General features: G+C 39.1%; 1 protein-coding gene across 1 annotated transcript in view; it reads left to right on the top strand.

The window, feature by feature from the left end:
* pcnt (pericentrin) overlaps positions 1-14,057 on the top strand; it is an 80,484-nt gene that overhangs the window by 4,322 nt on the left and 62,105 nt on the right. Inside the window, exon 4 of the mRNA XM_030125923.1 lies at positions 4,853-4,951. Coding sequence (XP_029981783.1) covers positions 4,853-4,951 — 99 coding nt within the window. The remainder of the gene's footprint in view (positions 1-4,852; positions 4,952-14,057) is intronic.

Here is a 14,057-nt window from a genome sequence, read left to right as displayed (position 1 = left end):
ATGCAATACAGTTGTGGCTGCAACAGACAATGACAGATGCTGAACACAGCTCAGTGGCTGGTAGTCAGTAGTGCTGCACACATACAGCACAGTCCATAGGATCACACAGATGTGGGCAGTTCTGTAGTGTCACTGGTATGCCGGTAGAGGTGAGATTGGTAGGTTGCCTTTGTTACGTGCCTCCAATTACAGATGCATTGCATTTGTAAAGATACATTCTCCTGTTTATTTACACAAAATTATTCCAAACATTAAAAATGCCTTTTGTGTATGTAGTACATAGTACAGAATTTTGAGTGGACCCAAGGATGTCCTCTGGCACTATTCAAGCCAAGGTCCTTTTCTGGCTGTTCCAACTCTCATTCATCTGCATGAACTAGAGCTATTGCCACTACCTGATCTGTACTGAAAACAAAATGTGTGACAATAGTACTTCTAACCATAAGTGTTTTGGATTCAAATTTATTTAAAAATAAATAGTTATCTTAGGGTTAACTAATAATGTGTTTATACCCCAGTGTGCCCATAGGGTTTATAGTAATGCCAAGAATTCCATGCGACTTCCTTCCGTCTGAAATTTTGGTCCAACCAAATTTCTCCAATAGTAGTCACCTAACTCTTTTCAAATTCAACACACACTTTCTTTAACCATTAGGATAGGTGCAGTGTACAGTTTGATGGCTGAATTTAAATTTTTAGATTTTTTTAATTTTTTTTGGGAATCAGTACTCAAAGTGCGATCAGATTGAAAGTTAAAGCAGCGTTTTTGTCTTCAATTTGTAAAACCCGAGTAATAGAATAGAATGCTCTTTATTGTCATTATACATTGTACAACGAAATTGGGGGAGCTTCTTCATATCAGTGCAACAAATATTAAAATAGACAAAGTAGAAATAGTGCAATCGAAAAAAATACGATAAGATAAAAGTGCAAAATGCTCTATATACAAATGTACAATAAGGTGTCTGAGGTAGAGGTATTAAGAAATGTAAAGATATAAGGGTATGAATATGAGGAGTGAGGAGTTATTGCACGTTGACAAAGAATAAATAATTTTAAAAAGTTTAAGAAAAAACAGTAGCAGCAGTGGTGTGTATAAATATACAAATATGTTGGAATATAAAAGTATGAAGTTATTGAAGTTAATAGCCTAATTATCACTAATCCATTAGTCTTTCTGTAATTACACTCCTAAATCACTTCCCTCATGGTGAACAACTTTGAAGATGACTACATCACAAGCAGTCCACTTGTTTGCATACCAAACCGATATGTAACTCAGGCCTTTTTGGAAATTTTGTTGCGAAGTGCATTGTAGGAATTTGAATTCCTTGTAGCTGCAGCAGCAACAATTATGGAGACAAGCAATGAAACCATATTGGAATATGTCATTGTGTAGGCTTATCATACATGTACTGTAAGGAGTGAGTGAGCGGTGAGGGCCCAGCCATACCCTGTATGCTTGCGAGGCGTGTATGATAAGTTGTAATCGTACACGCCTTCAGTTGTTCACCATGAGGAAAGTGATTTAGGTGTGTAATCATGGAAAGACTAATGGATTAGTGATAATAGGGGAATTTCACGCATGACCCGGAAACGGTTTGAAACTATTGAGTTTGAGTACCGGCATTTTTGGCAAGAGGATTACCAGGGAAACATTAGTGGTATTGTGAAGGGAATCTAAGAGGTGAAAAGTAGGGAAAACACCAGGGTCCTGCACTGGGTTGGGTAACCCGCAAAAACATGCAGGGACAGGTTTAAAAAAAAAAAAAAAAAATTTTCAGGGGCACGGGTAAAATTAAATGAAATGCGGGTGGGTAGTGGGCAAAGAAGTGTAAAAAATAAAAGAAATTTCATGGATGATGAAAATAATTTGGAGGACATTTAATGATGATGATCATTTAATATCACTGTGGTTGATCCACAGCTGGGTTGTTTTATTGTGAAGTGAGCTTCACCTCTGTCATCTGCCTCTGCCAAAGACGTCATCAAGCAGCACATATTAGAGATTTATTGAAGGTGTGCATTTTTGCCAAAAATAAAGCCCTTAAAAGTGAGTTACTGTGTAGGCAATGTGTTTAATCACAGGCTGGGTTGGGGGTAGGGATGTAAACAATTAATTGACTAACGATTAATTGGCGATAAGAATTTGCTGGATTAAATTATTAATTGTCAGTTAACTGCCCTTTTCTGCCCGTCCACACCTGTCCGAAGGCTGCCGGTTTGTCTGCGCTGCGACGCCGGGGCTGGAATAGATGGTCATGGAACCTGATCATGGCGTTGATGAGTCAGAATGTCTTTATGGACATGGTGGAGCCAAACACAGACTAGCCTGTCTGTTTGTTGGAGCGGTACACCCCCGAATACATACACGCACAAATGCAGGGTCGGTATCGGAGCGTTTTCCCTGGAGGTTTGTGTAGTCTACAGTCAGTAAAAAGTTTCACTTTCACTTCTGCGGCGGTATGGACTGCCCAGTACCCCCATAGTATTAGAAGTAGGACGGAAAGTGACGCATGCACGCAGTTACCAACCAACATGCACACATCCCCCGGCCGTACTACACGCATGCGAGTACAACCCCCCCCCCCCCCCCCCCCCCCCCCGACTCCACACACACACACCGGCGAAAGGCACGCGCATGCACACCCCCTCATTACACACTGCCACATCAACAGATGAATTCCACAGGAAACACTGCCTGTATCCAATGGTTCCATAAGTCAATCATTAAGGAATATGACATGCTTTTTTCAGGAAGTGTATAATCAATATTTAGCTTTTATTCTTATAGACCGTATTGAAAAGGAAATTATTAGAATTAAGAAATTATTAGAATAAATGGTGTTGGAATCGTGCACGTACCCCTATCACCACCAAAATTTAATCATTTGTTCCTTGTGCCAGTATCAACATTTCCTGAAAATTTCATCAAAATCCTTCCATAACATTTTGAGTTATCTGGCTAACAGTCAAACCCTGATGAAAACAACCTCCTCGGCGGAGGTAATAATAATAATATAAAAACAAGTCTCAAAAACAATTGCAATACTACATAAAATGAATTACATACCAAACAAAAACTCACTTCCTATACTTTACTGCTCCCTCATACTTCCATATTTAACATATTGTGTGGAGGTGTGGAGAAACACATACAAAACAATCATCAAACCAGTGTTCACCCTGCAAAAGAGAGCCATTAGGATCATAAATCAGAAGGATTATTTTGCACTAACCAGTCCACTTTGCATCAGTTCAGATATTCTGAAGTTAGAAGATCTGGTTAAGCTCAACACTGCTGTATTCATCTACAAGGCACACAACAACCTACTTCCACACTGCATACAGGAGATGTTCTCAGTTAGAGTCCCAGTATAACCTTCGGGGAACCTGTATGTTCAAGAAATCAAAGTCAAGGACCAACACAAAAGGCAAATGCATATCTGTAATTGGAGTAAAATTGTTGAACAACCTTGATAAAGAATCAAAAACATTCACATCACTCACCACATTTAAAAGGATGTTTAAAACTAAGCTATTCAATAAATATAAAATATTAGGATAAAGTAAGACAATTATCAGTATGAATCTAAGATTTATCTTAGATTATATTGTTTGTTTAATCTATATTGTTGTTTAGAACTGTATCATCTTATCTTGTTTTGTTTCTGCAACTTTCCTTCTTGTAAGTAGGGTAGGCATAAATAAGCTGTTGCTTCGGCCTATGCCTTTTCGCCCATGTGTAATATAGAAATCTAAACTGTATGTATCATATTTTGTTAAATGGACAAATAAATTACTACTGTTACACTTATGAAAGTCATATGCTGCTTTAAGAGTTGGGGAGATTATCTTGTTTCAACTGAACTACCCAAAAAGGACTGTAATTTAGTTTAATCTAGTTTACAATTATCTTTAATTTCAAAATTCTAAATGAATCCCTGACTAGGTGGAGTGTCTGTGAGTAGGCGGAGCAAAGGTTGTGCAGTGAGGGCAGTGGTATTGGTATGCTCCGCCTACTTTTTCATTTGTTAACTTTCAGATTTTCTCTCTGTCTTACTGAATCTGCAAACTGCAGCTGACTAGCTAGCTAATAAGCTACTTCGACTTGACTAGCTAATAGTCAGTATAACCATTTAGAGATAAATTATGTTATTTATTACGTGATTTATGAGAAAAAGTCTTATTCTTAATACCAACTAAAACCATTGGTAATATTAATACATTTGTATAGGTTCTCATTTGCCCAGGTCATCATTCTTCTTGGTAGTACTTCTCGGTTCAACTGGACTGGTTTAGCTCTTTTGAAAATGTTTTGTCTATTGGAAGAGAGAGGAAACATTTTCAAAAGAGCTAAATTAGTCCAGTTGAACTGAGAAGAACTACCAAGAAGTAATATTAATATCACAACTTGAATTATTAGAAATATATTAAAGTTCTACATGCTGTGACACTGACATAGGTATTGAAACTTGATGTCAAACAAGACATTTTTTTAATATGTTCCAGAAGTAAAAGGTATGCAATATGGAGTATAGCCTCTACCTAAAAAAAAGAATCAAGCCCTTTATGAAAAACCTAAGAAGAAGGAACTTCAGCCAAGCTGTTGCTGGCAGAGACCACCTACGATTTTGTTGCACAATCTGTGTAGTGACAAACACAATGTGCATGCACTTGAAAACCCTTGGCCTGACTTATCAGCTGCACTAATGCCACCCAGTGGCCTGACTTACTGCATGCCAAAGTTTTTGGACGGAGGGACGGACGGATGACCAGCTGATGACAATACCCTGCAGCCAGTGTGGCCAAGGGTAATAAAGTCTACTGTACTCTACTCTATTTTAAACAGAAGGATCAGAACCCCCCCACACTGAAACAAGGCCAATCCGATGTAGAAGAGGTTGATAATGAGGACCTCACTGCCTTCACAGGCAAAGACCAGCTCAAGGTAAGTTGATCATAAAATGGCATGTCCCATAGTTACAGTCTATTTAAAGAACGTCCTGTTTCTAAATAAAAGGGACTGATTTCTAGACGCTGAGGTATGAGTGGTGATGATTAGCAGAGACAGAAGATGGGTTTATTGTCACTCATAGCATTAAACCCATCTTCCCTCATAGCTTTATAATACTTGGTTCTAAATCCAGAGTGTGGAAACTGGAGCTATGAATCACTGGTTCTTTTTACTAGTCTCTTTGTTGTTTTATACAGGTGTGTTTGGCCACATGGATGAATTTGTCTTCATTTTTTGTATGGCTGCATGTCTAATCAAGAGGCTGTGTGACTTGATTTGACTTTGTGTTCTTTGTCATTACTGATCCATGGGAAATTAAACTGTAGTCTTTCTTCATGGCTGCCCCACTGCACTGATCTGATTATGGACCAGTAGAATATTGTCATAGTAACCTATAAATAAGGACAACTCAATTTTTTTTCAATTTGTATCAGTGTAAAATTAAAAGTACATGATAATTAGGGCTGGGCGATAAAACAATAACAATATATATCTCGATATAACTTTTCCTTGATAGAAATATGAGACATGCTCGATACAATTTCGATAGAATTCATTCATCTATGTTTTGACAGACATAAGATCAGCCAATCATAATTAAGTAGCTCCGCACCGATCCAATCACGCTAGAGCCATGACAAGTTAGGTTGACGCACGTAGCACAGGTGTAAAGGCTCATTTATGCTCTATGTTAAAGACGCAGACGGATACAGATGGAGCGTTCTGTACGTCCCCTGCGTACATTAGGTGCCTAATTCTGTCCGTTTTCTGGCAGCTTGCAGATGCGTACCCGGACGGACAAAACAGAGCAGTACCACCGGGAACAGTGGAAAAAGTGTTGAGATTTGAACAGAATAGTTTCCATAAATAGCTGTTTTAAACAAGCGACTGTGTGCGTTAGTGAAAAACTACCAACATATTTATGACAACTACCCTTCTCAATATTAACATATGTATTCACATTAGTAAAACCTCCTCTGTCATCACCATGTTGATTATTATTGACTTTCTCCTTCTCAAAAAACTTTACTCTTCTTCATGGCATTTGGTCAGTATGGTAAGTAAGAGTGGCGCCCTCTGGTGGATTGATTGAGAAATGCTCATTTTAATGTACAGGACACATGGAAATTTGAAGGCAGTGACGCATAACGTTAGAAAAGTACGTACCCATTTACGTACATAAAGCAAAAAATTAGCCTTAAGAGCCAGCCGCAGCAACTCGCTAATGTTTGGGCTGCAGTGGGAGGTTATGAGTGTTCCCTCGGGAGAAAATTTTGACTGAGAACTCGGATGACCGGGTTGCTGAAAAGTAGGGTGTAGCACAGAAGCTGGGAGTTGGACGTTCAAGTAGGGCTGCACGATTTTGGCAAAAAAAAAAATCCCGATTTTTTTCCTCTAAAAACTCGATTTTCGATTTTGATTTCGATTTTTGGGTAAAACTACAAAAGACAACAGAAGTCAGCATGCCATTTTCTTGAGCAGCCAACAATGCAAGGCACTGCTCTGACCTCAAATCTGTGATGGGATCACGTGATGAACCCACAGAAGTTTTATTCTTAATTAAATCTTTATTGAATGAAGTGGAGTATACAAACAATGTATACAACAAGAAAATAAAAGAAGTTTGTCAGGGGGAATACACTATATAATACAATGTCCAAATCAGAGCAAATACTTATGTTTTTTATAGCCTTTTTTATACCTGCCTTTTTGTTTCCAGATTTATCGAACAGCTTTAAATAAAGTTCAACATCTTTCAAAAAATAAATATTATTTGGTTTTGTGTTACAGAACTTACATTTGTGAATGAAAAATTTAGCAAGTAAGAGGACTAAATTATATATATATATATACACACACACACATATATATTTGTTTTGTTTGTTTTTTTTTTGTTTTGTTTTGTTTTTTCTGGGTATGTGGGCCCACAGAAGTGATACCAATGTAAGTCAGTGACAGGCATCAGTCGTGCGTGCGTGTGTGGACCACGTTAATATGAGTGATCCACATGCGGTTCTATTTAAACTGGGGGATCTGTGCGTGGAACAGACCGACCCAGGACACGCTGGAGGGATTCTATCTGTGGAGCTGGTGGATGTGTGTGGGCACAGGGCTGTCTGCGCTCCTCTGCTGAGGCTGATGACCCGAGACCCGGACCCGGTTCGGAAGAAGACAGTACGGTACGGATCAAGGGCAACGTAAGATGAGTGATCCGCATGCAGTTCTATTTCAGTTGCGGGATCCGTGCGTAAAGCCACAGCTTACATTGCTGTAAGTACTGCGGGCTCATGAACACATTTAAAGTCCAGTCATTACACGGACTTCTGTGACAGACCGCTGGCACTGATAGGAGGAGGAGCCTACGGGAGCCCGCAAGCGCCCGGCCCGCAGGCACGAGAGAGTTGAAATCGATTTTACGATTTCCCTTTTTTAAAAATCGTACTAATTAAAAAATCCGATTTCGATTTAAAATCGATTAATCGTGCAGCCCTACGTTCAAGGTATGTTAAGTTTCATTTTCGGAAACGCCAGTTATGGCAGTTACAGAACACACCCCCACATATATATATCAGGGATTAAAGTTCTCCGTCACCACGACGGATTTCCGTCAAATGGAAAAATTGAGGGAAAAAAGTCATATTGAAGTAACTTCCCCACATGACTCTGCGATCCTGTCCTGGGTCTGCAGGTGTTTAACACACGCACAGGGGGCTGACAGGTTTAGCAGTGATGATAACAAGATGACTTCTTTATTTTTATGTCGGGAGGACAGATTGATGACTATTTCTCTTTGGAAGGAAACGCTGCTCATTCTGTGCCTCAGAAACACATGGACAAGTTCAGCTTTACCGAAGTTCAGCCTCCAGACTAACTTTAGTTTAGTGCTAACAAGTAGCTTTCATTATGAAAGAACCACAGCGAAAAGGGAAGAAGACAGAACTGATCTACATGTACCTTCATGTTTGGGTTCATAGCTTATCTCCCCTTGCCAGTATATGACTAGTGTGTGTGTGTTTGTGTGTATGTGCCCTTCCTGTGCGTGCAGCTGTGCGCGCCGCGGCTTTACGCGGTTACGCGCCCGACTGCATAAGTGCTTTATTTTGACCTGTTTAGCATCTTATTTCTATCTGTGTGGTACAGTACGAAGATAAAACCGAGTGAATGAGTAACACCCTTGGTATTTGCAAAGCCACTGTATTTTAAATACCCTCAGAGAGGATCTGTCTCCTCCTCTGCTCCCAGCTCCACTGTCCCTGCAACAACCTCCACCTCTACTGCTAAAGTGAAAGTTCTACTAATGTGCCATGTGTCTCTGGAAAAAACAGAAGCGTACATCCGGAATGACCAAGCTTGAAACTTTTGGTTTCAGTACCAAAAAGCAGAAAAAATAAAAGATTAGTTGGTTAGGATTACATTTACACAGACATTTTCCCCGAAATTCATGTGCTGTTGGAGTTATGTTTTAGGAGTTCCTAAATTGTTAAATAAAAAGTTTTTCACTCATTTTTTGCAGTAAGGTTTTCTTCTAGTTATTTTCACTTACTTCAAAGGTTTTCATACCCTTTAAAATTAACCAGAGAGCACCAAAATTGACCTGAAGCTTTAAAAATTTTCTGGGGAGGACCCCCAGACCCCCCACCAATACCACTCATGACATTTTTTCTATCCATGTTACTAATCTTCTACACCTGTACACTCTCCCATTCAGTGTGTTTTACAGTATTGCCAAATTCGACTATATAAACTTGTACACTATAGTAGTATTGTATTGCATCATTTTTAATAGTGGCCAATGAATTTGACCAGAAGAAAATTTTCAGTCAGATGAAAAATTTTTGCTTTAATCCCTGAGATATATATATATATATATATATATATATATATATATATATATATATATATATATATATACACACACCCCATTCTTCTTTAATAGTATCTTCCAGACTTTCTTGTAATAGCTTTGCTCATAGTCATTCTCTTCTTTCCATTATAAACAGTCTTTATGGACACTCCAACTATTTTGAAATCTCCTTTGGTGTGACGAGTGCATTCAGCAAATCACACACTCTTTGACGTTTGCTTTCCTGATTACTCATATGGGCAAAAGTTTCTGAAAAGGTATGGATAATAGATAGGATAGGTATGATTATGACATCAATATATGTTTGGTTTCAAAACAATTGACGTAGTGCCTGCTGAGAAAAAACAACTAAATGTTCATTGTAAATTTTGCTTCCCCACCCTGTATATGTATATATATATATAATATATATATATATGTATATACCCCCCCATTGTTTCGTGAAGATGGTCTGCTTTGTTTGTGTTCTCTTTTAAACCTTGAAAGTTTTTGCCTGCTGGTCAGGCTTTTAGTTTAGTATTTATTACCCCTTGGCCGAGGGGTATCGTAATTGTTTTGTCATCTGTCCGTCCGTCTGTCTGTCCAGTCAACGACATAATCACATTATCTGAAGAATGCATTGACATATCTGCACCACATTTATACTGTGGATGCATCTTGGCATGGAGCAGAAGCCTATTGAAAATAGGTGACCTTGACCTACTCTTTCAAGGTCAAATGGCCTTGTGCAGTAATATCTGAGTACTTTCAAATATATATATATGTGTGTGTATGTATGTATGTATGTATATATATATATATATATATATATATATATATATGTATGTATGTATGTAATAAGTTTTACTCAAAGACAATCTAATCTAAATTATAGGGCAGTAACTTTTAACAGAATCTACAGTATATTTGGCTGAGGGGGATTAAAATTTCTCAGCACGTTATGTTCGTTATCTGAAACAGTTGTATAATGTTCTTCAGCACATCTGTCATGTTCAACCTCTGACAGAAAATAAATCATATTTAAATCAAAAATAACCTTCTGATGTCTTCACAACTAACTTCTGAGCAATGAAAAATTCAAGCTTGACAAAAATAGTGATTTGATTTATATCATGATACATAGCTGATCTGGAAAAAAAATTATTGTGATATGATTTTTTTCCATATCACCCATCCCTAATGACAATACATTTACACTATATTGCCAAAAGTATTGGCTCACCCTTCCAAATAATCAGAATCAGGTGTTCCAATCACTTCCATGCCCGCAGGTGTATAAAATCAAGCACCTAGGCATGCAGACTGCTTTTACAAACATTTGTGAAAGAATGGGTCGCTCTCAGGAGCTCAGTGAATTCCAGCGTGGAACTGTGATAGGATGCCACCTGTGCAGCAAATCCAGTCATGAAATTTCCTCGCTCCTAAATATTCCACAGTCAATTGTCAGCTGTATTATGAGAAAGTAGAAGTGTTTGGGAACGACAGCAACTCAGCCACGAAGTAGTAGGCCACGTAAACTGACGGAGTGGGGTCAGCGGATGCTGAGGCGCATAGTGCGAAGAGGTGGCCAACTTTCTGCAGAGTCAGTCGCTACAGACCTCCAAACTTCATGTGGCCTTCAGATTAGCTCCAGAACAGTGTGCAGAGAGCTTCATGGAATGGGTTTCCATGGCCGAGCAGCTGCATCCAAGCCATGCATCACCAAGTGCAATGCAAAGCGCCGGATGCAGTGGTGTAAAGCACGCCGCCACTGGACTCTAGAGCAGTGGAGACGCCTTCTCTGGAGTGACGAATCGCGCTTCTCCATCTGGCAGTCTGATGGACGGGTCTGGGTTTGGCGGTTGCCAGGAGAACGATACTCGTCGGACCGCATTGTGCCAAGTGTAAAGTTTGGTGGAGGGGGGATTATGGTGTGGGGTTGTTTTTCAGGAGCTGGGCCTGGTCCCTTAGTTCCAGTGAAAGGAACTGTGAATGCTTCAGCATACCAAGACATTTTGGACAATTCCATGCTCCCAACTTTGTGGGAACAGTTTGGAGCTGGCCCCTTCCTCTTCCAACATGACTGTGCACCAGTGCACAAAGCAAGGTCCATAAAGACATGGATGACAGAGTCTGGTGTGGATGAACTGGACTGGCCTGCACAGAGTCCTGACCTCAACCCCATAGAACACCTTTGGGATGAATTAGAGCGGAGACTGAGAGCCAGGTCTTCTGTCCAACATCAGTGTGTGACCTCACAAATGCACTTCTGGAAGAATGGTCCAAAATTCCCATGAACACACTCCTAAACCTTGCGGACAGCCCTCCCAGAAGAGTTGAAGCTGTTATAACTGCAAAGGGTGGGCCGATGTCATATTGAACCCCATAGAATAGGAATGGGATGTCACTGAAATTCATATGCGAGTCAAGGCAGGTGAGCAAATACTTTTGGCAATGTAGTGTACATTTATAAGCTATCACTATTGTTTCATAACAAGTGAACAACCTGAAATGTTTTGTCCTTGTAGATCCACTGTGACCTGTATGTTGTGATCCTCATGTGTAAATGATGAACAGGCTAAAAATTGTACTTGTTTTTCTTAAGAAATTTCAGGTTTTTTGTGATTGTTCATGTTATTCACATGTTCTGAAGGATGCTTTATAGATATAAACATTTTCATCGTGTAATTTTACTTTCTTCACTTTTAGCATTTTACTGGACTGACCCACTTGAGATCATATTGGGTTGTATGTAGCCCCTGGCATCTTTGTCCATTTTGATACAGAGATCTAGAACAATTTACATAAAAACTTAAGAAAATTTAATGAAAATTTAAGTCAGAATGTAATTAACAAATGAATGCTGTGATAACAATGAAATAAGTTAAGTCAGTATTAATCAATATTAATAACATTTGTGAATTATTAAATGTATAAATTTAGTTTTATATGAACACCATTAGTAAATGATTACCAGACACTTTAGTGAACTATTAAATATTAGTTAAAGTTTAATTCAGTTCTCCTTGCAAAAATAAATGTATATTTACTATCTATTTACAGACAAAATACCTATAAAACTAAATGAAGTATTTTCCATTTTAATAAATAACTTTTGCATTCCCAAAAGACACAAAATACTTGCATTTATTTTACTGAAAGATTGATGTGCACAGCTGCAAAATTTGAGCTGTGTTAACATATATCTAGCTGCTATGTTTACAGTGCCAAGTTACTATACTAAATAATTAATACGCATGCTTTTAGAATCACATAATCAAACAATTAGCCATTTTACAAACACCTTCAGTGACATAGAAATGTATGCATGTCCATGCATAACATAAACAATAACAAATAAAGAGAAGCCAAACCAAAATTGGGGGGTGCAAAAAATATCTTACCAGTCACTGCTATCAAACTATGTAAGGTTAAATGTATCCACTGTAACAGAGATTTCTATTTCATAGTTAATCAATGTAGGAGATGTTATCAAGCTGAACTTAGTACTAGTACCTTTAAAAATTCTGAAATGTGTTCAATAAAAGGCCTCGTACTTTCTGTTACTTCGTAATGGAATGTTAAATTGAATGTCTGACTTTCTCAAGGTCAAAACTGTAAAATCGTGATTTGAACATGCTTTCTATGAAGCGACTGTGTTAACCATAGAGTCAACATGCCACCGTATGCAGGTGTAGCAGATATGTTGTGCTGTTCTTTGTGATTTCATCAGGGGTCCATTCCAATAAACTAGCAAGAACAATTTCAAGGCCTTTAGCTGATGTACCCATTTTATTTTCATTCCCTGTTTCCTTCCCACAAAATAGTAGGCAGTGAGTCAGTTTTAGTTCCTTTGCACTTAGCTTTAAATATATGCTTTACTTTCCAAATGAGCTGCAGAATACTCTAGAAATGTATGAAGAAAGTGTATGAAAAGCACTGTTTGTTTTTTATTAGCTTACTGGCCAATAGGCTGTAAGCTATTGTTGTATGGCGGCGTCCGTCGGCGTCAGCGTCTGTTGTCATCATCTGTCGGCGGCGTCTGTTGTCCGTTACAAAAATTTCAATCGTCTTCTTCTCCGAAACTACAATTCCGATTGACTTCAAACTTGGTATACAGCTACTTTATGATGATGTCAACAAAAGTTAGTGAAATTATTTGGATCCGGATCTGATTCTGGATTTGGTGTGACTTTGAAAAATTTCCCCATTATAAGAGATAGGAAGTGGATCGATGCAATAACTCAGTAAATATAAATGATATCAAATTGAAATTTCTACAGTACAGCCCTGATGGGGAGATGACCAAAACATAATGGTCACATGCTGATCAGGATCTTCTTCTGGATCCGGGAACTAACGGAAAATTTAACATGGGCTCTTATGGGGAATAAATTTCAGTCGTCTTCTTCTCCGAAATTACACTTCTGATTGACCTCAAACTAGGGATGCAAATTATCGATTAATTCATTAATCGTTAGTTGGTTGCCTTTATCGATCGATTAACGATTAATTAATGAGCTGCGATTTTCCTGAGAACCTGAATTTCTTCTTCAGTACGGTCTATAAGAGTAAAAGCTAAATATTGATTATACACTTCCTGAAAAAAGCATGTCATATTCCTTAATGATTGACTTATGGAACCATTGGATACAGTCAGTGTTTCCTGTGGAATTCATCTGTTGATATGGCGGTGTGTAATGAGGGGTTGTGCACACGCGTGCCTTTCACCGGTGTGTGTGGGGGGTGCACACACGTGCATTCCGTCGGGGGGGGGGGGGGGGGGGGTACTCGCACGCGTACAGCTGGGGGATGTGTGCATGTTGGTTGGTAACTGCGTGCGTGCATGCGTCACTTTCCGTCCTACTTCTAATACTATGGGGGTACTGGGCAGTTCATGCCCCCGCAGAGGTGAAAGTGAAACTTTTTACTGACTGTAGACTACACCAACCTCCCGGGAAAACGCTCCGATACCGACCCCGCATTTATGCATGTATTTATTTGGGGGTGCACAGCTCCCACAAACAGACAGGCTGGTCTGTGTTTGGCTCCACCATGTCCATAAAGACATTCTGACTCATCAACACTATGATCTGGTTCCATGACCGGCTATCCCAGCCGTGGCGCAGCACGGACAAACCGGCAGCCTTTGGACAGGTGTGGACGGGCGGAAAAGGGCAATTAACCGACAATTAA

This window comes from Sphaeramia orbicularis, chromosome 22, assembly GCF_902148855.1.
Source record: "Sphaeramia orbicularis chromosome 22, fSphaOr1.1, whole genome shotgun sequence".
In the NCBI taxonomy this organism is placed as follows: Eukaryota; Metazoa; Chordata; class Actinopteri; order Kurtiformes; family Apogonidae; genus Sphaeramia; species Sphaeramia orbicularis.
The sequence above is the reverse complement of the archived record's forward strand: the minus strand, read 5'-3'. Positions and strand labels throughout refer to the sequence as shown.